Source organism: Gopherus flavomarginatus, chromosome 2 (assembly GCF_025201925.1).
Source record: "Gopherus flavomarginatus isolate rGopFla2 chromosome 2, rGopFla2.mat.asm, whole genome shotgun sequence".
Classification (NCBI taxonomy): Eukaryota; Metazoa; Chordata; order Testudines; family Testudinidae; genus Gopherus; species Gopherus flavomarginatus.
This window is the reverse complement of record NC_066618.1, coordinates 2,388,582-2,416,575: the sequence shown is the minus strand read 5'-3', so window position 1 is coordinate 2,416,575 and position 27,994 is coordinate 2,388,582. Positions and strand designations below refer to the sequence as shown.

Genomic DNA, 27,994 nt, shown 5'->3' with positions numbered 1-27,994 from the left:
AAATATAAAAAGTAAAACAATAAAATGATGAAAATTAAATTTGATTTAAAATTCTTCCAGGTTTTATTATCCAAGGTGAAATTAGTGATACATTTAAGGGAAATGTTGTAAATACATTATTTTAATCTCCATTCTAAGATTTTTATACCAATAAAAGCCTTAACATTAAACAAGTGTTCCAAAATCCATTTTAAAATGGTAAAAACTACAATAAACCCATCTCAGATGAGTGTAATCAATTAGAGTATAGAACAGTATTTTTCAAAAAATGACACGTCCTTGTGAAACATTTTTTCAGTATAACAGGGCTTTTCATAATTTCCATGCACCATGGCATCAATCATTTTAAGCAATTCAGAAACCTGAGCAGATCTTTCTGTTCCTTCGGCTCTGTTGTTGAAAGCAAGGCGTCGGTTTCTACAAGTCTGAATCAGACTCCGAAGATCTTCATCACCCTTTGCTAAGAACTCATCCAGTGTTTTCTTCCCCAGATCTTCTTTTCGGGTGAACAGGATGATCATGTATGCTTTTGCTTCAAGCTTGAAAATCTTTTGTATCTCCTTGGCCACCTCCTTTTCTTCTTGGGTGAAACGACCCAGCTGCATGACTTGAATAATGGCATGGATGCCTGGGGAGAGGTGGTTAACAGACTTACCTATTTTCTGACAAGTTTCTTCATTACCTTTCTTAGTGTCAAATAGGCCAGGAGTATCGACCACTGTAATTTTCCTCCCATTAACAAACGCTTCCTGTTTTTCACAATCCTGCGTAACTGAAGAGGGTGAGATATCCGAATGAAATTTTTCAGCACCAAGAATCGTGTTTCCTGTTGCACTTTTCCCACATCCAGTTTTACCAACAAGGACAATTCTCAGGTCAGATTGCGCTGGGAACGAGAGAGAGAGAGAGAGAGAACGCCAGCCAGTCAGTGCAGCTTACTTCAATCATGGAAAAAATTGTTCATGAATAGTTTGTTGAATGAGAAATCTTAGCTCAGTTTCCCTTGTTTGTGGTGATTAATTATTTCAAAAGTTTACTAACCATAAAGAAACTTCACTCCACACCTGCTCCTCCTCCGCTCGTCTCCCCTGCCCCCTTCCCTTCACATTGATTTTCACTTAGCTTTCATTTTCAAATAACACCCCACCCAAAAAATGCACTAACATGCTGTTTGCTGCCATCACATTGTTCACACCTGCTGGTGTGTTCTACCCCATCCCCCACACACTGTCTGTCCTGTCTACTTACACTATAAGCTCCTCGTGACAAGGGCCACCTGCTACTCAGCATTGCCAGCGCTCGTGATTCTCCATGAGTGACGGGATCGCAGAAGGGCTGCAGCCTGTCTGACAATGCTGTGAAAGTGCCAGCCCTTGGGAAGTGCAGCCCTGCCAGAAGCCGGTGAGTCTCTCCTCCACTGGCTGCTCTCACATGGGGGAACAGAGCCCAGTGCTCAGGGCACTGCCCCTCCCTTCTGCCTCTCCCCTGCTGTGTGCAACAGGGATAAAGTGGGGCTAGAGTGACTGATGAGGAGAGGCTGAGGGAATTGGGATTGTTTAGTCTGCAGAAGAGAAGAATGAGGGGGGATTTGATAGCTGCTTTCAATTACCTGAAAGAGGGTTCCAAAGAGAATGGATCTAGACCAGTGGTTCCCAAACTTTAACAACCCATGAACCCCTTTCACTAAAATGTCGTCTCACGAACCCCCTTGTAAAAATGAATATTTCCAGAGATTTTTTCCTTTACCTGAGTATAAATTATAAAGGCAGTGATCTTGGGAATATAAAATTTGTTTTATGACCCACTATTTATTACACGCTATTTATTATTATTATTTAACATTACAATATTTTTATTACATTATGAAAATGGCAACAGTCTTCCAAGATCTCACTTCGTAGCTTGTATCACTTTGAATAAGTCTGTTATAAGACCAGGCTCCCATGTTTCATCAAGGAGTATCAGATGTGAAACAGCAGGAAGCCAACTCAGAAGAGTTCCTCCTACACAAACATTCAGGTCTTGAGCAGTCCAGGCAAACAGCGCACGTTACAACGAAGCTTAAACTTGTTCTTCATAATTTAAAAAACAATACTAGCTGCCTGTTTCATTTAAAAAACAGCAAAAAATATCCACCTCCCTTTCCATTGCTTATAAGGAGTCTTGAAGTTTAAATCTCCTCAGTGTGGTAGATATGCTTGCTTTGATCTGCTTAGCTCTTGGAAGTCTAGGGGCTCTGGGCTGCTGGCCCCGTGCTGCCCAGGATCCCTAGGGACAGCACTGTCCGCCATTAGGGATTTTTTTCCTGAGACCCCCTGTAACATTTCACAAACCCCAGTTTGGGAACCACTGGTCTAGACTGTTCTCAGTGGTAGCAGATGACAGAACAAGGAGCAATGGTCTCTAGTTGCAGTGGGGGAGGTCTAGGCTGGATATTAGGAAACACTATTTCACTAGGAGGGTGGTGAAGCACTGGAATGGGTTCCCTAGGGAGGTGGTGGAATCTCCTTCCTTAGAGGTTTTTAAGGCCAGGCTTGACAAAGTCCTGGCTGGGATGATTTAGTTGGGGTTGGTCCTGCTTTGAGCAGGGGGTTGGACTAGATACCTCCTGAGGTCCCTTCCAACCCTGATATTCTGTGATTCTATGATTCTGCTCCTCTGCCCTCCCTGGGCAGCATCCAGCCTAGGCAGGGCAGAGGGGTGACAAGCCCCTGGAGCTGCCCTCCCTGCCTGGAACGGAAAAGGGAACCTGCTGCAGCCACCCCAGGCCTGGGAGAGGGTGAGGAAGCCCAGGAGGAGCAGAGGTGAGGCTAGGGGTGGCTGAACAGACGGGGACTGGAGCTGAAATAATTGCTGGGCAGAGCTGGGCAGCTGTGGGGTGAGAGCTCCTGTAGCAGGGGCCACACTCACCTCACCCGACACATGTGGGGAAGGGGGCAGCACTCAATGTCACCCCTCGCATGCCTGGGCTGGGCAGGGGGAGTTCACCAGCGAAACACCCCAGTGCCCGACAACAAGCTGCTGACACAACTGTTTCTGTGGTGCCCAGGGTGAGACACAGAGAGGCCGACCCCCATTGCGTAGCACAGTAATGGCTGACGTGGAATTACGACAGCTGAGTGTGAGACCTGAGAAATGAGCCCAGCACAGGGATGTCTGGCACCGTTTGACTTCTGCTTTGTACATCTGAAGGTGCTGGGCCTGATCTGCACCAAATGGAGCTTGTCTAAGTGGATTTTACTTCAGTTAGTGTTTGACCCCCTGTTTAAAGTCGTGGAAACAGTCCTGTGTGGTGTCTGATAGGGATTGAACTGGAGCATCCCTCAAAGGGAGCCGAGCTAGGGCTCTGTGGGGTCAGAGACGTCCCATCCACAGGACAGGTTGGAGCAGTCACCCTGAGCCCTGTGCTTTCGGGGGCCCCAAGCCAGGCCTGCTGCCAGCCCAGCTTGGCTCCACTCCTCTGCCCTACCCCTGCTTCAGGGGGACATGTTGGGGCCAGCACGGGGCCGGAAGCCAGCAGCAGTGCTACCGACCTTTCTGTGCTCTGACCTGCTGGCTCCCAGCATTGCTCAGGGGAGGACAGGGGCTGGGGACTCGGGAGGAGGGGTGGAATGGGGGCAGGGTGGGGGCAGAGCAGGGGCAGGAAGTGGCTGGGGCTTGGGGGAAGGGGTGGAATGGGAGCAGTGCTTGGGGTGGAGTGGGAGGGTTGTCCCAGGCCCCCCACCCCACTAGGGACAGCCCTGTGTGGGGTGCAATGTGGGGGACATGCCCTTAGTGTTGTGTTAACACGTTTGTTGGCAATGAATTGCCCTTGTATTGTGATAAGTGGTGGTTCTGGGGGCCATGACTGAGGGGTTCCTGTGGGGACCACAAGACAGCTCCCTGGGCACACTTCACAGCCACTCTGCACCCAGCCCTGCCCTCCTTCTGATCCCCCAGTGCCCTCAGTATGGCCAGAGGGACCACCAGAAGATGGGAAAGTGAGAACTGATAGGACAAAGGGAGCATGTCTAGCATCCAGAGGGTCGCTTCAGAGCCCTATTGTATTTTGAGGGTTAGCACAGCAGTGGAGGGGACCTGCTCACCCATCTGCAGCAGGAGAGAATCACAGAGGTGTGAACTGGTCCATTCATCTCAGCAGCTGTTCTCCTCCTTTCTCTCCCAATCCAGGTACTGTGTGCGAGGGGTGAGCCCCAAGCGTATACCAATGTCTTCAGTGTCCCACATCGGTCTCAGAACAATGTGTGTGAGACAAGTACTGAGTGTACCTGTTCCCAGGCCAGACCCGACCCAGTGCACCTGGTGCTGCCTGGCAGGAGGTCAGCCTGCCTCTCCAGGCACATGAGGGATTTATCCAGGCCAGGACTCTCGCACTGGCCTCATTTTATACCCCAGCCCTGTTGTGCCAGACCAGTTTTCAGTAAAATCTGCCTGTGCATGTGGATTTTAGAGCACTTTGAAATATCAGCTGGTGATGCTGGCATAGCTGGTACCAGCCAGCCCATGCCAAGGTTCCCGTGTCTCAGCTGAATGCTGCCAACACAGAGCTGGAATCAGTCTGACTCCCCTGTGTGTGAGTATTGCTCAAACAGGTATTAGAATGATAAGAATGGGTCTAGTGTTCAGACTTCATTGAACGCTCATGAGTTGCTGCCAGCAGTAATCTCTCTCAGAACATCTGTATCCCATTGAAAGTTTGTGCTGTGAGCCTCTCTGACTCTGTAAATACCAGACAGAAGAAAGACATTAACTAGTGTGAAACACGGGTCTCCAACAGAAGGTGTCAAACCCTGCACCATAGGGGAGGTCCATCGACACATAAGAACATAACATAAGAACGGCCGTATTGGGTCAGACCAAAGGTCCATCTAGCTCAGTATCTGTCTACTGACAGTGGCCAATGCCAGGTGCCCCAGAGGGAGTGAACCTAACAGGCAAAGATCAAGTGATCTCTCTCTTGCCATCCATCTCCATCCTCTGACAGACAGAGGCTAGGGACACCATTTCTTACCCATCCTGGCTAATAGCTATCTATGGACTTAGCCATCGTGAGTGTATCCAGTTCCCTTTTAAACGCTGTTATAGTCCTAGCCTTCACAACCTCCTCAGGTAAGGAGTTCCACAAGTTGACTGTGCACTGTGTGAAGAACTTCCTTTTATTTGTTTTAAACCTGTTGCCTATTAATTTCATTTGGTGACCCCTAGGTCTTGTATTATGGGAATAAGTAAATAACTTTTCCTTATCCACTTTCTCCACATCACTCATGATTTTATAGACCTCTATCATATCCCTCCTTAGTCTCCTCTTTTCCAAGCTGAAGAGTCCTAGCCTCTTTAATCTTTCCATTTTAGTTGCCATTTTCTGAACCTTTTCTAGTGCCAGTATATCTTTTTTGCCAGATGGACATTGGTGGAATATTAAAGAGGACAAAAGACTTGGTTGTTTCCCTACCCCCACCCATGAAGATGGATCGTGCAATTTTGTTCTTTATGATAGTTTCAACCAATTTGCCTGGTACTGAAGTAAGGCTTATTGGCCTGTAATTGCCAGGGTCAGCTCTGGAGACCTTTTTAAACATTGGTGTCACATTAGCTATCCTCCAGTCATCTGGTACAGAAGATGTTTTAAATGATAGGTTACAGACTACAGTTAGTAGTTCTGCAATTTCACATTTGATTTCCTTCAGAACTCTTGGGTGAATCCCATCTGGTCCTGGTGACTTATTGCTGTTTAATTTATCAATTTGTTCCAAAACGTCCTCTGATGACACCTCAATCTGGGACAATTCCTCCGATATGTAACCCAAAAAGAATGGCTCAGGTTTGGGAATCTCCCTCACATCCTCAACATCTTTGAGTGCTCCTTTAGCACCTCGATCGTCCAGTGGCCCCACTGGTTGTTTACCAGGCTTTCTGCTTCTGTTGTATTTAAAAAAACTTTTGCTATTACTTTTGGAGTCTTTGGTTATCTGTTCTTCACATTCTTTTTTGGTCTTTCTAATTATATTTTTACACTTCATTTGCCAGAGTTTATGCTCTTTTCTATTTTCCTCACTAGGATTTATCTTCCACTTTTTAAAGGATGCCTTTTTGCCTCTCACTGTTCTTTTACTTTGTTGTTTAACCATGGTGGTGCTTTTTTGGTTCTCTTATTATGTTTTTTAAATTGAGGTATATATTTAAGGTGAGCCTCTATTATGGTATCTTTAAAAAGTTTCCATGCAGCTTGCAGGCATTTTATTTTTGGCACTGTATCTTTTAATTTCTGTTTCACAAACCTCCTCATTTTTGTGTCGTTGCCCTTTCTGAAATTAAGTGCCACAGTGTTGGGCCACTGTGGAGTTTTCCTCGCCAAGGGATGTTAAATTTGATTATATTATGGTCACTTTTACCAACAGGGGCAGCTCTAGGAACCAGCAAAGCAAACACATGCTTGGGGCAGCCCATTTGCAGAGGCGGCAGCTAGCAGGGATCTAGCATGGGAGCTGAGAACCAACAGGGGGCTCTGGGAGCTGTAGTTTCTTGGTTAGCTCCCTGCCTATAGAGCCAGACCTGGAGCAGGGAAAGAACTACATTTCCCAGCATTCCCTTGGCCACTACCAACTGGAAAGGAAGCGGGGGGACCTCATGCAGCAGCTGTGAGTGGAGAGTGGTAGGGAGACAATATTTTAACATTCAAAAAACAGGACACTCCACAGGGAGGGAGCCCCAGCCTGCCACCATCCACTCCCTCCAACTGCCCCCCACAGAAACCCCAACCCATCCAATCCCTCCCCGATCACCCCCTCCTGGGACCCCTGCCCCTAATTGCTCCCCAGGACCCCACCCCCTATCTAAGTGCCACCCCTGGATGCAACCCCTCAACCCGCTTTCTTGTCCCCTCATTGCCCCCTCTTGAGACCCCTACCACTAACTGCCCCCCAGGACCCCACCCCCTATCTAAGCGCTGCTGGTCCTTGTCCCCTGATTGCCCCCTCCCGGGACCCCTGCCCCTTACTGCCCCATAGAAACAAAGAGTGGAACAAAAGAATAACAAAGGCACCTCAACTTTTCCTCATTTATGGAGAACAGTCTTATAATATGCATCCAGATATCCTCCAATCACACAAGCTGAAAATTGTTCCACTTTACTGCAGCTCTGTAACCATATGGGAACCAATCCTGTCTGTGTTCTGTGCACATCCAAAATTCCTGCTGAATGACCCGCCCTGGGAGCGAGTTACCAGTGACCCAGGGCTGCGACGGAAGGAGGGTGCAGGTGTGGGGGGGGAAAGACGTGGGGGGCACTGGTGGGGGGGAAGAGGGGACCCCAGGGTTGGGGCAGCAGGGGAGTGCGGCGGGGGGAGCCCAGGGCTGGGACGAGGGGCAGCCAAAATCTTTTTTTGCTTGGGATGGCAAAAAACCTAGAGCTGGCCCTGATTACCAAGCGGTCCAGCTACATTCACCTCTTGGACCTGATCCTGTACTCCACTGAAGACTGAATCAAGAATTGCCTCTCCTCTTGTGGGTTCCAGGACCAGCCACTCCAAGAAGCAGTCATTCAGCATCACAAATAATCAGGCCTTATGATTCTATGGACCAGCCCATTTCCAAGTCTCCTTCGACACAGTTAGCATCTATCCTTATACAAACCTCATGCAACTAGTTTTTTTTCATAGATTCTAGGGTCAGAAGGGACCAATGTGATCATTTAGTCCGACCTCCTGCACAAAGCAGGCCACAGAACCCTACCCATCCACTTCTATAACAAACCCCTAACCTATGCCTGAGTTACTGAAGTCTTCAAATTGTGGTTTGAAGACCTCAAGCTGCAGAGAATCCACCAGCAAGTGACCCATGCCCCACGCTGCAGGGGAAGGCGAAAAACCTCCAGGGCCTCTGCCAATCTGCCCTGGAGGAAAATTCCCTCCCTACCACAAATATGGCAATCAGCTAAACCCTGAGCATGTGGGCAAGACTCACCAGCCAGCACTCAGAAAAGAATTATCTGCAGTATCTCAGATCCCATCCCATCCAACATCCCATCACCAACCACTGGGCATACTTATCTGGCGATAATCAAAGATCAATTGCCAAAATTAAGCTCTCCCATCATACCATCCCTTCCATAAACTTATCAAGCTTAATCTTAAAGCCAGATATGTCTTTTGCCCCCACTACTCCCCTTGGAAGGCTGTTCCAGAACTTCACTCCTCTAATGGTTAGAAACCTTCGTCTAATTTCAAGTCTAAACTTCCTAGTGTCCAGTTTATACCCATTCGTTCTTGTATCTACATTGGTACTAAGCTTAAATAATTCCTCTCCCTCCCTAATATTAATCCCTCTGATATATTTATAAAGAGCAAGCATATCCCCCCTCAGCCTTCTTTTGGCTAGGCTAAACCAGCCAAGCTCTTTGAGTCTCCTTTCATATGACAGGTTTTCCATTCCTCGGATCATCCTAGTAGCCCTCTCTGAACCTGTTCCAGTTTGAATTCATCCTTCTTAAACATGGGAGACCAGAACTGCACACAGTATTCCAGGTGGGGTCTCACCAGCGCCTTATATAACGGTACTAACACCTCCTTATCTTTGCTGGAAATACCTCGCCTGATGCATCCTAAAACAGCATTAGCTTTTTTAATGGCCATATCACATTGGCGGCTCATAATCATCCTGTGATCAACCAATACCCCAAGGTCCTTCTCCTCCTCTGTTGCTTCCAACTGATGCGTCCCCAATCTATATCTAAAGTTCTTATTATTAATCCATAAGTGCATGACCTTGCACTGTTCACTATTAAATTTCATCCTATTACTATTACTCCAGTTTACAAAGTCGTCCAGATCTTCCTGTATGATATCCCAGTCCTTCTCCGGGTTAGCAATACCCCCCAGCTTTGTGTCATCCGCAAACTTTATTAGCACATTCCCGCTCTTTGTGCCAAGGTCAGTAGTAAAAAGGTTAAATAAGATTGGTCCCAGAACCGATCCTTGAGGAACTCCACTAGTAACCTCCTTCCAGCCTGACAGTTCACCCTTCAGTACGACCCGTTGTAGTCTCCCCTTTAACCAGTTCCTTATCCACCTTTCAATTCTCATATTGATCCCCGTCTTTTCCAATTTGACTAATAATTCCACATGTGGAACCGTGTCAAATGCCTTACTGAAATCGAGGTAAATTAGGTCTACCGCATTTCCTTTGTCTAAATAGTCTGTCACCTTCTCAAAGAAGGAGATCAGGTTGGTTTGGCACCATCTACCTTTAGTAAAACCATGTTGTAATTTATCCCAATTACCATTGACCTCAATGTCCTTAACTACTTTCTCCTTCAAAATTTTTTCCAAGACCTTACATACTACAGATGTCAAACTAACAGGCCTATAGTTACTCAGATCACTCTTTCTCCCTTTCTTAAAGATAGGAACTACATTAGCAATTCTCCAGTCATACGGTACAACCCCTGAGTTTACCGATTCATTAAAAATTCTTGCTAACGGGCTTGCAATTTCATGAGCCAGTTCCTTTAATATTCTCGGATGAAGATTGTCCGGGCCCTCCGATTTTGTCCCACTAAGCTGTTCAAGTATGGCTTCTACCTCAGATGTGGTAATATCCACCTCCATATCCTCATTCCCATTTGTCATCCTTCCATTACCCCTAAGCTCCCCATTAGCCTTATTAAAGACTGAAGCAAAGTACTTATTTAGATATTGGGCCATGCCTAGGTTATCCTTAACCTCCTTTCCATCCTCAGTGTGTAGCGGTCCCACTTCTTTCTTCGTTTTCTTCTTATTTATATGGCTATAGAACCTTTTACTATTGGTTTTAATTCCCTTTGCAAGGTTCAACTCTACTTGGCTTTTAGCCTTTCTCACTTTATCTCTACATGTTCTGACCTCACCAAGATAGCTTTCCTTGCTAATCCCACCCTTCTTCCACTCCTTGTAGGCTTTCTGCTTTTTCTTAATCACCTCTCTGAGATGCTTGCTCAGCCAGCTTGGTCTACAACTCCTGCCTATGGTTTTTTTCCCCCTTTCTTGGGATGCAGGCTTCCAATAGTTTCTGCAGCTGCGACTTAAAGTAATTCCAGGCCTCTTCCGCATTTAGATCCACAAGTTCTTCAGTACAATCCACTTCCCTAACTAATTTCCTTAATTCTTTAAAGTTAGTCCTTTAGTTAGTTCAGGGTCTCTGTCTTGGTTCTTCAAAGACATTCATGGAATAGGTCCTAGCTACCCATGAGAGAGTCTCTTTGACCCAGGCCCACAAAGGGACTTAGACACCTAAGAAAAAAATCACCAGAATCCACAAAGCCTGAGTTAGGCCCCTAGGCAATGAATGGGGAGAGAGCTAGGCAGGGAGCTGCGTAAGGCAGCCCATGGGATATGCCAATGACAGAGATATGTCCTAAGTCCTGCTGTTCTCTGAGATTCAGTCTCCTACCTCTGTTTGGGGCCCCTAGCTGTGAAACCTGGAGTCAGGCACCTCAATTTTTTGTTGGCAAGTAACACTGGAAGGGGAGCTGGTGGTGCCACCTCCCTTATAACTTTTAGCACTGAGGCTAGAGCGCTTACCTGGGTTATGGGAGGCCCAGGTTCAAATCCCTCTTCTGCCTGCTGGAGAGAAAGGATTCGAACAGGGATCTCCCACTTCTCAGGGGAGTGTGCTAACCACATGGGATAGTCTGATGAGAGTCTCTCTCAATCTCTGCTATTGAAGCTGTTGCACTTTGGATAAATAATGGACTAATCACTGGAGCAAGGAGCAGGGATAGCTCAGTGGTTTGAGCATTGGCCTGCTAAACCCAGGGTTGTGAGGTTAGTCCTTGAGGGGGCCATTTGGGGAACTGGGGCAAAAAGCTTTCTGGGGGTTGGTCCTGCTTTGAGCAGGGGGTTGGACTAGATACCTCCTGAGGTCCCCTCCAACCCTGATATTCTAGGACTGGACACAGTCTCCTACCTCCCAGATAAGCACCCTGACCATTAGACTACAAGTTGCAAGGGAGGTACCACCACCACCTCTGGGATTTTGTATGGGGCCAATCCAGTAGGCTGCTCAGAGGATCACAAGGTAGGTTAGGTGTGAGCTAGGCCTTCTGCACATGCCCAGAGGCAGAAACCTAGGTAACTAAGAACTTTTATGGCAAAAATTTAAATGCCTACAGGCTTAGACAGCAGCTGAACTGGGATTTTAAGGATCTCAGTAGTGCCTACACTTTGGCCTCTGGTACCTAAAGTGGGAATTAGGTGCCTCAGTCCTTTTGTGGCTCGGGGTCCCTCTTTCTCTCTCTCTGTCTGACCACAGCCTCCCAGGATGGCTACATTAGGCCAGAACAATCAATCTGTTGACCAACAGGGGAGACTCAGAACTACAGACCTGGGCCGTGGCCGACCTACTCCCAGCCCAGACAAAATAACCATGACTGTGGGAGGACATACACAGAGGGGAAATAAAGGGGGATACCATATGGGGGGCAAATGGGAAGACAAAATAATGTCAGGAAAGGCAGGTTGAGAAAAGAGGGGAAATGCTGTGTGAAGGGGATGAGTTGAAACACTGACCCCATACTGAGACATGAATGGGCTTCTGCCAGGGATGGTCAGCTGCTCTCATGTCAGAGGGAAAAGGGGGACAGGCAAGCAGCTCCAGTGGGGAAAAAGGGTGGTCTGCAGTGACTGACTTTGGGAGGGCGGCAGCTGCTGCCTGGTGGTGATGAGGGCCTGGCTGATGTTTGTGCATTGTGCACAAGGTAATGAACGGCACAAGGTAGAGATGCTGCTTATCATGGGCAAGCATAATCCATGTGCTTTACACTGCAGCATCTTATTTATTTTTCTCCAAAGAAAACAAGTGGAAGTGAGGAGGAGGAATAGATTTTGTTTGGCTCCTCAGAGAGCAGAGCAGGGAAACTCAGCTAGACAGGGCCAGAAACATACAAAAGGGTGCTGTTGTTATGTAGTGGGCACACTGAGTAGTTTTGAAGCTGGACAGAAATCCTCTATTATAGGCAAATCTGACACCCTCAGCCAGGCAGCTGAGCCCATCTGAGCTCAAGGGGAAAAGACTGAAATATAGGTGTTAAAGAGACTGCACTGTGAACTCTGCAGATTAATGATGGATCAAGGGATCTAGAGGTCATAGTGGACCACAAGCTAAATATGAGTCAACAGTGTAACACTGATGCAAAAAAAGCAAACATAATTCTGGGCTGTATTAGCAGAAGTGTTGTAAGCAAGACACGAGAAGTCATTCTTCTGCTCTGCTCTGCGCTGATTAGGCCACAACTGAAGTATTGTGTCCAGTTCTGGGCACCGCATTTCAGGAAAGATGTGGACAAATTGTAGAAAGTCCAAAGAAGAGCAACAAAAATTATTAAAAATCTAGAAAATTTGATCTATGACGAAAGATTGAAAAATTTGGGTGTGTTTAGTCTGGAAAAGAGAAGACTGAGAAAGAGACATGATAATAGTTTTCAAGTATGTAAAAGGTTTTACGAGGAAGAGAAAGAAAAAATTGTTCTTCTGAACCTCTTAGGATGGGAGAAGAAGCAATGGGCTTAAATTGCAGCAAGGGAGGTTCAGGTTGGACATTAGGAAAAACTTCCCAACTGTCAGGGTGGTTAGGCACTGGAATAAATTGCCTGGGGAGGTTGTGGAATCTCCATCATCGGAGATTTTTAAGTGCAATTTAGACAAACATCTGTCAGGGATGTGATACATGGTGCTTGGTCCTGCCATGATTGCAGGGGACTGGACTTGATGGCCTCTCGAGGTCTCTTCCAGTCCTATAATTCTATGATTGGCCAAGAAACATGTCTGTTCTGGGGGCTGGGTCAGAATTTGGATTGTGTGCAATTCCGATCTCCCATGAGTAAGAGATTAATTCAAACTGGTGCAGGGACAGAGAAGGGCTACTAGGATGATGTGAGGAATGGAAAACCTGTCTTATGAAAGGAGACTCAAACAGCTTGGCTTGTTTAGCCTAACCAAAAGAAGGCTGAGGGGGATATGATTGCTCACTATAAACACATCAGAAGGATAAACACCAAGGAGAGAGAGGAGCTATTTAAGTTATGACCCAACACTGACACAAGAACAAATGGATATAAATTGGTCATCAACAAGTTTAGGGTTGAAATTAGGTGACAGTGTCTAATCATTGGAGGAGTGAAGTTCTGGAACAGCTTTCCAAAGGGAGCAGTGTTGGCAAAAAAGAAACTGGCTTCAAGACTGAGCTTGATAAGTTTATGGAGGGGATGATGGAACTGCCAACAACGGCATGTAGCTGATCTGTGACTGCTGGTAGCAAATATCTCCAACAAATGGTGATCAGACACTAAATAGGCAAGGTTCTGAGTTACTACAGACAATTCTTTGCCAGGTTCCTGGCTGCTGGGTCTTGTCAAAATGCTCAGGGTCCAACTGACCGTTCTATTTGGGATCAGGAAGATATTTTCTCCTGGTCAAATTGGTGGGGGTGGGAGGTTGCTTCCTTTGCAGCAGTGGGCACAAGTCACTGGCAGGTTTAAAGCTGTGGAAATGGTGGATTCTCTATAACTTCAAGTCTCATGATTTGAGGACTTCAGTAGCTCAGCCAGAGGTTATGGGTCTATTACAGCAGTGGGTGGGTGAGGTTCTGTGACCTGCAATGTGCAGAAGATCAGACTAGATGATCACAATGGTCCTTCTGACCTTAAAGTCTATGTGTCTATAGTGGGGAACACAAGATTAGCTTAGTGTCCTACACGTCTTTTCGTGGCGAGGAGGCCACTGGGGAATTCTATTCCCCTTTCCCCTCATCAGCCTGCCTGGGATGGAATTACTGAGTCAAAACTCTTCTTCTCTCACCTCAGAAAGGACGGCCTGAGAAGGTTTATCATGCAGAGATTTAACTGCCACTGGCTCTCCAGGGAGAGTGGGAATCCTGAGCATGCTCCATCTGCCCCCTGCTCTCAAGGCCACCCAGAGGATTCAGGGGGCTTGGGGCAAAGCAATTTTGGGGGCCCCTTCCATAAAAAAAGTTGCAATACTATATTCTTGTGCGGGCTCCTGAGGCAAATTGCCCCCCTTACCACTCTGCCACCTGGTAGTAATTGTAATAGATCTGATTATTATGTTCTGCATTTATAAAGGGCCCTTTGATAGAAGATTAGGACCTCAGAAGGTCATCTAGTCCAACCCCCTGCTCAAAGCAGGACCAACCCCCAGACAGATTTTTACCCCAGTTCCTCAAATGGCCCTGTCAAGGTTTTTTCCCCCACTTTGAACTTTAGGGTTCAAGAAGTGGGGACCTGCATGATCACTTTTAAGCTTAATTACTAGCTTAAATCTGGTACGCTGCCACCAGCCAGAAGTCTGTATCTGGCACACCTTCTGTTCCCCCAAAACCTTCCCTGGGGAACCCAAGACCCAAACCCCTGGGGTCTTAAAACAAGGAGAAATTAACCATCCCCCCTCTTTTCCCCCCAGACTTTCCCCTCCCTGGGTTGCCTTGGGAAGCTTCACACCGATCCAAACGCCTTGGATCTTAAAACAAAGAGGAATTAACCATCCCCTCTCCTTTTCCCCCACCAATCCCTGGTGAGTTTAGACTCAATCCCTTGGATTCTAAAACAAGGAAAAATCAATCAGGTTCTTAAAAAAAAAGCTTTTTATTAAAGAAAGAAAAAGTAAAAATTATCTCTGTAAAATCAGGATGGAAAATGGCTTACAGGGTACTCAGATTCATATAGACTAGAGGGACTCCCCCGATCCCCTAGCCTGAGATTCAAAGTTACAGCAAACAGAGGTAAAAATCCTTCCAGCAAAAAGACACATTTACAAGTTAAGAAAACAAACATAAGACTAATCTGCCTTGCCTGGCTATTACTTACTATTCTGAAACACAAAAGACTGATTCAGAAAGATTGGGAAGCCTGGGTGTACGTCTTGTCCCTTTCAGTCCCGAGAGCGAACAACGAACAACGCAAACAGCACAAAGACTTCCCTCCACCGAGATCTGAAAGTATCTTGTCCCCCTATTGGTCCTCTGGTCAGGTGTCAGCCAGGTTTATTGGGCTTCTTAACCCTTTACAGGTAAAAGAGACATTAACCCTTAACCATCTGTTTATAACAGGCCCTCTCAAGGACTGAGCTCACAACCGTGGGTTTAGCAGGCCAATACTCAAACCACTGAGCTATCCCTCCACTTCTCCACAGCACTTAAAAGCAGACGCACCTGGGTAGACACAGCAGTCAAGTTACTGTAATGTTTGCCAGGAAGAAAGCAAATGAAAAACTAAACAACATCTCAAACTCCAATCAGTCTGTCTTGCCCCACATCTCTTGAAACCAGCTAGCTAGTTCATGTTATTCACACTCTGCGTTTGCATTAGAGCTGGTTGTGAACTTGAGAATCACTGTGTGGGGACGTGAGGGACTGTCTTTTTGTTCTGTGTTTGCACAGCACCTAACGCAATGGGCCTTTGTCCATGACCAAGGGCTCCTAATTTGCAGGATGAGGATAAGTGGATGGTTACTGCCTGATGTGAACTATTGATCCTGTGTCAATTGGGGGGACATGGTATTTACTACTGTAAATCAGCTGAGTACATATAACCAGAGTGCAAAGACATGCCAAAGGGTGTATTATTGACTGGAGTTAAGGTTTATGGCAGAAAATTATTGCCCTCAAGTTAACAGCACAACTGGGTTTTCACCATAGAGCTACGTACACAGACATGGTGGTAGGTTACCACACAATGTGCTGTGTGACCATTAGCATGGTGCGGAGGCCAGTGAAGTCTCCTGTCTGTCAGGCTGCAGACTATTCTGGATTCCATTAAAATCAGCCTGGTTTCCAGTCGTTACATCGCTGGGATACACAAGCTGAAGGTTGTCAGAGGGAAGCTCTCACCCCCCCACAGCACATTTTTAAGGGCTATTTGAAGAAAAAAAATGGACTGAGTTTTGGACTGTAGAAATGCAAAGGGATTGTTTCCTCTTGAGGGGGAGAATTTCTGCTTCCAAAAGTCAACGCTGTGCTTACAAGCCAAGTTTTCCAGACAAATATTGATCAGGACACAGCATTGTCCAGACACAGCGGGAACTATTTCCAAATGACTGGCTTGCCCTTCCTTGCTGAGGCGTGACAAACTCATTGCAGAGAATACTCCTAAATGCCCCCATCACTGCTCCAACTTCCACTCCTAGCTCTGTGCACTCCCTGCAGCCAGTCACTCATCCATAACCACTGAATGTGCTCTGTGCGCCCTCTCTAGCCACCCCAGCTCCATGCACCCCCTGCAGCCAGAGTCACCCATACCCACTGGTCGCACTCTGCGCACTCTCTCCAGCCACCCCTACCTCTGTGCACCCCTGCAGCCAGAGTCACCCACAGCCACCAGAATACTCCTAAATGCCCCCATCACTGCTCCAACTTCCACTCCCAGCTCTGTGCACTCCCACCAGATGCGCTCTGCACGCTCTTTCCAACCACCTCAGCTCTGCGCACTCCCTGCAGCCAGTCATCCACAGCCACCAGATGCATTCTGTGCGCTCTCTCCTTCCAGCCAGATCTGCTGCTGCCTGGGAGATGCACTGTGAGCGCAGCCAGAGCGCCTGCCCCCTTCCACCCTATCCCCAGCAGCTGCCCGTTAGCGGTGCTGCAAGAGTGCGGGGAGCCCCCTAGCTCTCCTGTGGGCACAGAGCTGCCTCGTCCCAGCCCCTGTGCCGTGCCCGGCGCACCGAGCAGCAGCACTCGTGTGGGGCGCAGCCAGGTGGTGCCACTTGCCAGCGGGGAGTCCATGGCAGGGCTGGCATAGAGCCCAGGCATCCCTGTGCCCATCCTCACCTCCCTGTAGGGCCTGGGGCGTGGCTGAGCATCGCACGGGACAGAACCAGCCTGCCCCACGCCAGCGCCTCCCTCCGGCTTACCTCTGCCCTGGGTCCTGCTCTGTGGGCAGCTCAGCCAATTGAGCCCCTAGAAAAGGGCTGTGCTGCAGCTGGCAGTATATACCGCAGCTCCGTGTGGCAGCCACCCACATCTCCAAAAGCCTCTAGCCCCCCTGTGCCAGGGAAGGGATTCTCCCCACTTTCTCCCCTCTCTGGGCGGCCCTGCCTGCTCTATTCAACTCTAGACCAGGTGGAGTGGGCTGGACTCTGAACATCTGGTCATTGATGATTCTCTGGTGGGAGAGCTGCAGTGACCATCTGGCCTGTTCCAGATATGAACATAACACCTGACCCAAAGTCCATTGAAATCACTGGAAAGACTCCCCTTGACTGGTGTCAGTGGGTATTGGGTCAGGCCTATATTGAGCCAATGAACAACTGCCTGACAGCACAATCTGGGCCCATGATGCAATGACTTGATCACACAATTGTCACAACTTTCTCCAAATACAACTGGTAAAACTCTTACCTTTATGTGATCCAGATGCAGCAGGGGGAGTTGCCTGGTCAGACATTTTCTCTGCTAAGGAGTCTATCCCCACTTCAGTGCTCAGTAGCTCACGGAATTTCTCAATTAAAGAAAGAGTAGAAAGTGGTCGTTACTTGGGCCTGGCTCCATAAAGGGACTGAGGCATTGTGATGCTGAGCACTGCAACACCTAACTTGCAGGCATCTAGAAAAATCACTGGGATCCACAGGGCCTGAGTTGTCTTCCCAAGCTCCCTACACACTGAATGGGGAGAGACAGGCACCTCAGAATGCGATCCACAAAAGCCAACACGCTAGGTGGAGATTCCCCTAAGGCAGCCAATGGGAAATGCTAAAGGGGGCAGCGTGTCCTAAGCCATACACCACTCTGGGATTTAGGCGCCTAAGTCTGGGCTGCGAGGAGGTGACTGTCTCTGTTTGGGATGCACAGCCAGGAACTCTGTCCTGGAGTCAGGTGCCTCAGCTATTTCTCACCAAGTACAGATGGAGGGGTGTGAAGGCGGTGAGTGCCTTAACCCTGGACTATTGGGTCTGCTGATGTGAGTCTCTCTCAGTCTTGTTTGTTGAAGCCTTTGTATCAATAATTACGTATGAATTGGGCCAGACAGCAACTGAGAATGACTCAATAGTCCAGTGGTTTGGAGACTCGTGGGAGACCCCAGTTCAAATCTCTTCTCATCCAGCAAAGGCGGTGACTTGAGCCTGGGTCTCCCACATCCTGGGTGAGTTCCCTACCCACAAGTTTAGATTATAACAGAGTCCTTCTCTTTCCTGCCCTCCCATCCCCCCACCCATTCTGTCTGGAGGAAGGTGTTCTCTAAGTAGATGATTTGTGAGGTCATATAGATTTGATACCTTTTCAAACAGAAGCATGAATTAATGAGTTATGGATCATAAATTAACACATAGTTATTAACACAGGGTGAAGGCAACATACGAGTTTATTGTGAATTAAGATGAGGGTCACAGAATACTTGTGTTATACCCACTGGTCAATTTCCAGAGACATCTGAAGTAGCTTTGAATCACTATATATGTGCTCAGGTCAACATGTGATATCTAGGTGTGTGTTTTGAGAAATGAAAGGTTGGCTTGTGTGAGAGAATATATCCCTGTGTTCACACCCTACACGCTACTGTAATTATTTTTGTCTAGAGTATGTCTTGTAAGATATTTCAAAACTCATAACCTGCTGGTCAGTATCATCCTGATAAAATATGTGTGGCATCATTTTATGTAAAGTTATAAGATTTCCCTGTATGATGTTATTAACATGTTCCAAAGTCCACAGCTCTCCCAAACAGAGGTGGGCAAACAGGTCTGTCCTAAACAAAGGAATGTGTGCTCTGCTTCATTTGCATTTAAGCATTGAACAGAGTCATTAAGCAGGAAGGGAAACAAAGAAAGCTCAAGCAGGTGAGAAAAAACAGCAGGGAAAATCCTTCCACCTAGATTCTTTGTCTTCTATTGCCCAGCTGGAAATGTGCTTCAGGAAAGCACTTGAACTATAAAAAGGAGGGACAGACAACTGTCTCCCTCTACCCACTGCATTCACTATGCCTGAAGAGAAAAGTTTGGTCAGTCAGAATGCGGAAAGCAATCTAGTGAGACACTTTGCTTGACTCTGATATAGTTTGTCAAATTAGGAGAGCTGGCCGTATTTTAAATAAGTCTTACTGAGGGCGCAAAACCAAACCATCCTGATGAGCAGCAAAATAAAATAAAATAAAAATGGCAGGTGACCAGCTTGGCTCAACAGTGAAATCTTCGATGACCTTAAACTCAAAAAGGAAGCTTACAAGAAGTGGAAACTTGGCCAGATGACTAGGGAGGAGTATAAAAATATTGCTCAAGCATGCAGGGGTGTAATCAGAAAGGCCAAAACACAGAGTTACAGCTAGCCAGGGATGTGAAGGGTAACAAGAAGGGTTTCTACAGGTATGTTAGCAACAAGAAGAAAGTCAGGGAAAGTGTGGGACCCTTACTGAATGGGGAGGCAACATAGTGACAGAGGATGTGGAGAAAGCTAACGTACTTGATGCTTTTTTTGTCTCTGTCTTCACAGACAAGGTCAGCTCCCAGACTGCTGCACTGGGCAGCACAGTATGGCAAGGAGGCGAGCAACCCTCAGTAGTGAAAGAACCAGTTAAGGACTATTTAAAAAAGCTGGACATGCACAAGTCCATGGGTCCAGATCTAATGCATCCTAGGGTGCTGAGGTTGTTGGCTGATGTGATTGCAGAACCATTGGCCATTATCTTTGAAAACTCGTGGTGATCGGGGTATAGTGCCCATCTGTAAAAAAGGGAAGAAAGAGAACCCAGAGAACTACAGACCAGTCAGTCTCACTTTAGTCCATGGAAAAATCATGGAGCAGGTCCTCAAGGAATCCATTTTGAAGCACTTGGAGGAGAGGAAGGTGATCAGGATTCACCAAGGCAAGTGTGGATTCACCAAGGGCAAGTAATGCCTGACCAACCTGATTGCCTTCTATTATGAGAAAACTGGCTCTGTGGATATGGGGAAAGCAGTGGATGTGATATATCTTGACTTAAGCAAAGCTTTTGTTATGGTCACAGTATTCTTGCCAGCAAGTTAAAGAAGTATGGATTGGATGAATGCAAAGTTGGATGTATGGATGTAGGCATCAACCTCTGGGGCTTAGCTGCCTAAGTATCTTTGTGGATCTCACCCTAAGGGTGTGTCTGTGCTGGAATAACAGACCCACAGCACAACCTTGGAGGGCCCAGATCAGGTGGTTCGGGCTCAGGCTTGGGCTGTAGTGAAAAAATTGCACTGTAGATATTCGGGCTCTGGGACCATCCGCACTTGTAGGGTACCAGAGCTCGGGCTCCAGCTCCGGCCTGAATGTATATGCAGCAGGTTTACAGCCCAAGAGCCCAAGCCTGAGCCCAAACCAGCTGACCAACTGCACGTTTCATTGCTGTGTAGACGTACCCTCAGTGACAGGCCCAAGTGTAAACAGCAATCTCTGGCAGTGCTGGAACACTGTGTCTCCCACGGCTCAGCTCAGCTTAATTGTAGTTGCTTTCAGCTCTCGATTCTCCAGCTACGGTCTGGGGAAAGAAAAAGTAGAAGTTTAACTGTGCTGACAACTATGGATGGGATTCATAAAGAGCTGCCATTTATCTCAATGGGGTTTAGGGACCTACATAGTCAGGGAGTCACAAAGGTGTTTATTCAGCTTTTTAAATGTAACAGCTTATCTCACTAGCTCCAGTACAGACTAATTTCTCAATCTGAAGTCTCTCTCCAAGAAAGTGGGCTAGCGACTTGCTTTGATAGAAGAGAACCATTATATTTCCACAAAAACAACTAGAAGTCCAGTGGCACTTTAAAGACTAACAGATTTATTTGGGCATAAGCTTTCGTGGGAAAAACCTCACTTCTTCAGATGCATGGAGTGGAGATTACAGATACAGGCATAAATATACGGACACATGAAGAGAAGGTAGTTACTTTACAAGTGGAGAACCAGTGTTGACAGGGCCAATTCAATCAGGGTGGATGTGGCCCACTCCCAATAGCTGATGAGGAGGTGTCAATACCAAGAGAAGGAAAATTGCTTTTGTAGTGAGCCAGTCAACAACAACTCTCCAACACCACATTCTACAGGCCACTATCTTCCGATCCCACTGAGGGTTACCAAAAGAAACTACACCATCTGCTCAAGAAACCCCATGCTATAGCACAGGAACAAATCTACCCAGACACACCCCCAGAGCCCCCTGACCAGGGGTATTCTATCCTCTTCCCAAGATCCATAAACCTGGAAATCCTAGACGCCCCATCATCTCAGGCATTGCCACTCTTACAGCAGGATTGTCTGGCTATGTGGACTCTCTCCTCAGGCCCTACACTACCAGCATTCCTAGCTATCTTCGAGACACAACTGACTTCCTGAGGAAATTACAATGCATTGGTGATCTTCCAGAAAACACCATCCTGGCCACCCTGATGTTGAAGCTCTTTACACCAATATTCCACATGAAGATGGACTACAAGCTGTCAGGAACAGTATCCCTGAGGAGGCGATGCCACATGTGATGGCTGAGCTTTGTGACTTTGTCCTCACTCACAAATGTTTCAGATTTGCAAACAATTTATACCTTCAAGTCAGCAGCACTGCTATGCGTAGCCATATGGCCTCACAGTATGCCAAATGTGTTATGGTTGACTTAGAACAAAGCTTCTTCAGCTCTCATCCCCTAGCGCCCTTTCTCTACTTGCACTACATCGATGACATCTTCATCATCTGGACCGATGGGAAGGAGGCCCTGAGAATCTACTAGAATATCAGGGTTGGAAGGGACCTCAGGAGATATCTAGTCCAACCCCCTGCTCAAAGCAGGACCAATCCCCAGCTAAATCATCCCAGTCAGGGCTTTGTCAAGCCTGACCTTAAAAACCTCTAAGGAAGGAGATTCCACCACCTCCCTAGGTAACCCATTCCAGTGCTTCACCACTCTCCTGGTGGAAAAGTTTTTCCTAATATCCAACCTAAACCTCCCCGACTGCAACTTGAGACCATTACTCCTTGTTCTGTCACCTGGTACCACTGAGAACAGTCTAGATCCATCCTCTTTGGAATCCCCTTTCAGGTAGTTGAAAGCAGCTATTAAATCCCCCCTCATTCTTCTCTTTTGCAGACTAAATAATTCCTGTTCCCTCAGCCTCTCCTCATGCATCATGTGCTCCAGCCCCCTAATCATTTTTGTTGCCCTCCGCTGGACTCTTTCCAATTTTTCCACATCCTTCTTGTAGCGTGGGGCCCAAAACTGGACACAGTACTCCAGATGAGGCTTCACCAATGTCAAATAGAGGGCAATGATCACATCCCTTGATCTGGTAATGCCCCTACTTATACAGCCCACAATGCCATTAGCCTTTTTGGCAACGAGGACACACTGTTGACTCATATCCAGCTTCGTGTCCATTGTAACCCCTAGGTCCTTTTCTGCAGAACTGCTTCCTAGCCATTCGGTCCCTCGTCTGTAGTAGTGCAAAGGATTCTTCTGTTCTAAGTGCAGGACTCTGCACTTGTCCTTTTTGAACCTCATCACATTTCTTCTGGCCCAATCCTTTAATTTGTCTAGGTCCCTCTGTATCCTATCCCTACCCTCCAGCATATCTACCACTCCTCCCACTTTAGTGTCATCTGCAAACTTGCTGAGAGTGCAGTCAACACCATCCTCCAGATCATTACTGAAGATATTGAATAAAACCGGATCCAGGACCAACCCTTGGGGCACTTGCTTGATACTGGCTGCCAACTAGACATTGAGCCATTGATCACTACCTGTTGAGCCCGACAATCTAGCCAGCTTTCTATCCACCTTAGAGTCCATTCATCCAGCCCATACTTCTTTAACTTGCTGGCAAGAATACTGTGGGAAACCATATCAAAAGCTTTGCTAAAGTCAAGGAATAACACATCCACTGCTTTCCTCTCATCCACAGAGCCAGTTATCTCCTCATAGAAGGCAATTAGGTTAGTCAGGCATGACTTGCCCTTGGTGAATCCATGCTGACTGTTCCTGATCACTTTCCTCTCCTCTAAGTGCTTCAGAATTGATTCCTTGAGGACCTGCTCCATGATTTTTCCAAGGACTGAGGTGACGCTGACTGGCCTGTAGTTCCCTGGATCCTCCTCCTTCCCTTTTTTAAAGATGGGCACTACATTAGCCTTTTTCCAGTCACCTGGGATCTTCCCCGATCGCCATGAGTTTTCAAAGATAATGGCCAATGGCTCTGCAATCACATCCGCCAACTCCTTTAGCACCCTCAGATGCAGCACATCCAGCCCCATGGACTTGTGCTTATCCAGCTTTTATAAATAGTCCTGAACCACTTCTTTCTCCACAGAGAGCTGGTCACCTCCTCCCCATACTGTGCTGCCCAGTGGAGTAGTCTGGGAGTTGACCTTGTTCATGAAGCCAGAGGCAAAGAAAGCATTGAGTACATTAGCTTTTTCCACAACCTCTGTCACTGGGCTGCCTTCCCCATTCAGCAAGGGTCCCACACTTTCCCTGACCTTCTTGTTGTTAACATACCTGTAGAAACCGTTCTTGTTACTCTTAACATCCTTTGAGAGATGCAACTTGAAGTGTGATTTGGCCTTCCTGATTTCACTCCTGCAGCCTGAGCAATATTTTTATACTCTTCCCTGGTCATTTGTCCAATCTTCCACTTCTTGCAAGTTTCTTTTTTGTGTTTAAGAACAGCAAGGAGTTCACTGTTAAGCCAAGCTGGTTGCCTGCCATATTTATAATTCTTTCTACACGTCAGGATGGTTTGTTCCTGCAACCTCAATAAAGATTCTTTAAAATACAGCCAGCTCTCCTGGACTCCTTTCCCCCTCATGTTATTCTCCCAGGGGATCCTGCCCATCAGCTCCCTGAGTGAGTCAAAGTCTGCTTTTCTGAAGTCCAGGGTCCATATTCTGCTGCTCTCCTTTCTTCCTTGTGTCAGGATCCTGAACTCGACCATCTCATGGTTACTGCCTCCCAGGTTCCCATCCACTTTTGCTTCCCCTACTAATTCTTCTCTGTTTGTGAGCAGCAGGTCAAGAAGAGCTCTGCTGCCCCTAGTTAGTTCCTTCAGCACTTGCACCAGGAAATTGTCCCCTACACTTTCCAAAAGCTTCCAGGATTATCTGTGCAATGCTGTATTGCTCTCATAGCAGATATCTGAGTGATTGAAGTCCCCCATGAGAACCAGGGCCTTGAAGAATTCCACCAGGATTTCAACAATTTCCACCCTACCATCAACCTCAGCCTGGACCAGTCCACACAAGAGATCCACTTCCTGGACACTATAGTTCTAATAAGCAATAGTCACATAAATACCACCCTATACAGGAAAGCTACTGACCGCTATACTTACCTACATGCCTCCAGCTTCCATCCAAGACACATTACACGATCCATTGTCTACAACCAAGCCCGAATATACAACCACATTTGCTCCAATCCCTCAGACAGAGACAAACACCTACAGGATCTCTATCAAGCTTTCTTAAAACTACAATACCCACCTGGGGAAGTGAGGAAACAGATTGACAGAGCCAGACGGGTACCCGGAAGTCACCTACTACAGGACAGGCCCAACAAGGAAAGGCCCAACACGGACCATCACCTACATTCCCCAACTAAAACCTCTCCAATGCATCATCAAGGATCTACAACCTATCCTGGAAAATGATCCCTCACTCTCACAGACCTTGGGAGACAGACCAGTCCTTGCTTACAGACAGCTTCCCAACCTGAAGCAAATATTCACCAGGAACTACACACCACACAAGAGAAACACTAATCCAGAAAGCAATCCCTGCAACAAACTCCCTTGCCAACTCTGTCTCCATATCTACTCTAGCGACACCATCATAGGACCCAACCACATCAGCCACACCATCAGAGCCTCATTCTCCTGCATATCTACTAATGTGATATATGCCGTCATGTGCCAGTAATGCCCCTCTGCCATGAACATTGGCCAAACCGGACAGTCTCCACGTAAAAGAATAAATGGACACAAATCAGGAATGGTAACCTACGAAAGCCAGTAGGAGAACACTTCAATCTCCCCGGACATTCTATAACAGATTTAAAAGTAGCCATCCTTCAACAAAAAAACGTCCAAAACAGACTTCAAAGAGAAACTGCAGAGCTGCAATTCATTTGCAAACTTAACACATTAATTTGAGCTTGAATAGGGACTGGGAGTGGCTGGCTCGCTAGAAAAGCAACTTCCTCTCTCTTGGTATTGACTCCTCCTCATGAATTATTGGGAGTGGACCACAACCACCCTGACTGAACTGGCCTTGTCAACACTGGTTCTCCACTTGTAAGTAACTCCCTTCTCTTCATGGGCCAATTATATTTATGCCTGTATCTGTAATCTCCACTCCATGCATCTGAAGAAGTGGGGGGTTTATCCACGAAAGCTTATGCCCAAATAAATCTGTTAGTCTTTAAAGTGCCACCGGACTCCGTGTTGTTTTGGGGGATACAGACTAACACAGCTACCCCTCTGATTAGAGCTACAGCAGTTATTAAACATCTATTTGGCCTAGAGCACAGTTTCCAATGGAACGAGTAATAGCTAGGGTGACCAGATGTCCCTTTTTTAAAGTGACAGTCCCATTTTTTGGGACTTTTTCTTATATAGGCGCCTATTACCCCCTATCCCCATTCCGTTTTTTCACAGTTGCTAAAAGGTAACCCTAGTACTAGCTTCCTATGTATTTAGTGTAGTCACCTAACAACTGATTTCATGCACTTGATCTCAGGTGACTCAGTAAACAGAGTTTAAGCCTTCTGTTTTTTTCTGCTACAAAATTAAAAAAAAAGTTACACTTAGAACATTTCTATTCTTAGCATGCTGTAATTCAGGAACACATTCTCAGGTTCGGACCCTCAATATCTCTGGGGACCTGGGTCCCAGGCTGCCTGTCCAATGGTGCGGAGAGATCAGCCCTTTAGAATGGGATCCCCAAAGACCAGCAAAGTAGGTGGTGAGCTGCCTAAACTAGTCAATGAAACATGCCAAAGTCAAGGGAGGTTTCCAAAGCCCCACCCCCTCACAGATTCAGCACCCAAGTCCAGGCAGCAGGGAGGTGCCAGCTCTGCTTGGGATCCACAGCCAGGAGCCCACCCTTGGAGTCAGCTTAGCTTAGATACCTACGTCCTTTCTTGCAAGAACGAGTTAGGTGTCTGCCTGACTCCTCACCAAATTGAGGGGTAAGGGAAGAGGAGGAGGAAGTTCCCATGTTACAGCCTTTAGCTCAGTGATTAGAGAACTGATCTGGGATGTGGGAGACCAAGATTCCATTCTGCTCTCAGATAGACAGGCAGAAAGAGCCCCCTGTTCAAATCCTACTTCTCAGGAGGGTGCTCTAGCCACTGAGCTCTGGACATTCGGATGTGGAACTGTTCCAATAACGAGAGACTCATTAAAGCAGAGGGACTAAACCAGGAGTTTCCCACCTCCTGGCCAATGCCCAGCCCACTGGGCTACAGAGTTAGTCACTGTCTGGCCCAATGACTAAGTGAAAATTCAGGCACCAAGTGCGTTTAGGTGCCTACAGGGATGAGTGGTAGCTGAGTGGGTGGCTGTGTAGGGATCAGAGTGGCAACTAAGTACCTTTGTGGATCTGGGCCTGAATGCCTCACAATGTTCTTTTGTTTGCTTTTACTCTTACTATTCCCATGCACTAGGGCAGTTCCATTATCCCCATTTAACAGCTGGAGAACTGAGGCACAGGAAACTAAGAACCCCCTCGCCCTAAAAACAAAACAAAATATAAAGCCTCTAGGAGCACTTCTCTTCTTAGCATGTTGTAATTCAGGAACCTATTGATGACTCACTTCAAATTCAGTAGAGATGTTTTGCCTTGGTCCCAGACTTAGCCGACCCATTGTGGATTATGGGGCTGACCCAAGAGTTTGTAAACCTGATTGCATTGTAATCAAGACTCCATTGCAACCATCTCTTTGAAATGATCCTGCGACCCCCATGGTCTTATTAGCCACCAGTCAGGCTTCCCAGCAGACTGTACCTGACTGCTAGTCACAGCAGTTACGATGCTGGTCTCTGGGATCACCGGCTCCCTGGAAATTCTGGGCTTTGAATAAAAACACCGAGTCCGACCTGCTACCAGTCATGGGGGCCTAGTTCACAAGAACACAAGGGACTGAGCTATTCAGTAAACGCCGTGTGAATCCCAAAAGCTAAATTAATTTTTACACAAATGAACATTCACCTGAAAACCTATCACATGACTGACAAGTATGCCAAAGACAGTCTAGTTTGTGACTCAACACATAGAAACTATTTTGCGCCTCCTTGCAAATAACAGCTGCATTTGCAGCGGACAGAATTGGTTTGGGAGGGACCCATTAGCCAGAAAAGGAGCTCAGTTCCCAACTCTTTTGATCCTTAATGAGGAGTTTCACCAGCTGCAGGTTAAACCAAGGAGAGAACTGGAAGCCCAAACACCTTGAACACAGTGCTCGGGATTTTTAGGACATCTCCCCACTGGGATTCTGAAGACACTAAATTATTGGACTAGCCTGGAAATTAGCAGATGCATTTAAAATCTCCCTGACCAAATTCTACTAAAGCTCTTAATAATCAGCTCCTCCTGCTTTCATCTCTCAGAAATTGTACATGTGTACACACACCCACCTACCTACACAGAGAGAGACAGAGAGAGAGAGAGAGAGCAAAGGGAGAAAGAAATCAGCCTGTGATGTGTTTCTTCTACCTACAAACCGGAGCGCTGTCAGTGATTAATTTCCACTGACAAAATTCTCTGTCCAAACACTGGAGCAAAGTTTTAATCACATAAGCCAACAATACCTCTGTGCTGCCGCCTCGGTTTGCAGAACAAGCGGGTGCTTTTCCCGTAGCCTCCGAGCTCCCTCCAGCCTCTGCAGCGTCCTCCCAGGCTACTGGGGTTTAAACAGGAAAGGAACATCCTTATATAGGGCTGTGTCTATTTCGTAATGTGGTTCCGTTTTACTCCGGATCAGACGCAGCACTCGCAGCTAGACGGCAGATGCTGCTGG

The 27,994-nt window shown here is 47.0% G+C and overlaps 2 protein-coding genes across 5 annotated transcripts in view; both read right to left on the bottom strand.

The window, feature by feature from the left end:
- Nucleotides 1–27,994, bottom strand: part of LOC127045874 (uncharacterized) — a 243,380-nt gene that overhangs the window by 171,059 nt on the left and 44,327 nt on the right. The gene's annotated exons all lie outside the window — the stretch shown is intronic.
- On the bottom strand, nt 40–27,993 carry LOC127045922 (GTPase IMAP family member 4-like). 4 transcript variants are annotated; one of them, XM_050942808.1, is made up of 4 exons: nt 27,786–27,882; nt 20,361–20,479; nt 17,383–17,482; nt 40–886 (listed from the first exon to the last, which is right to left on the bottom strand). In XM_050942808.1, the coding sequence occupies exons 3-4, from the start codon at nt 17,426–17,428 to the stop codon at nt 240–242; spliced, it is 693 nt and encodes a 230-aa protein (XP_050798765.1). In that variant the 5' UTR covers nt 17,429–17,482; nt 20,361–20,479; nt 27,786–27,882; the 3' UTR covers nt 40–239. The 4 variants fall into 4 exon arrangements, 3 of the variants coding, with proteins under 3 accessions (XP_050798765.1, XP_050798766.1, XP_050798764.1); XM_050942809.1 differs by lacking the exon at nt 20,361–20,479 and having other exon boundaries at nt 27,786–27,876; XR_007772847.1 differs by lacking the exons at nt 40–886; nt 17,383–17,482 and adding an exon at nt 17,489–17,643.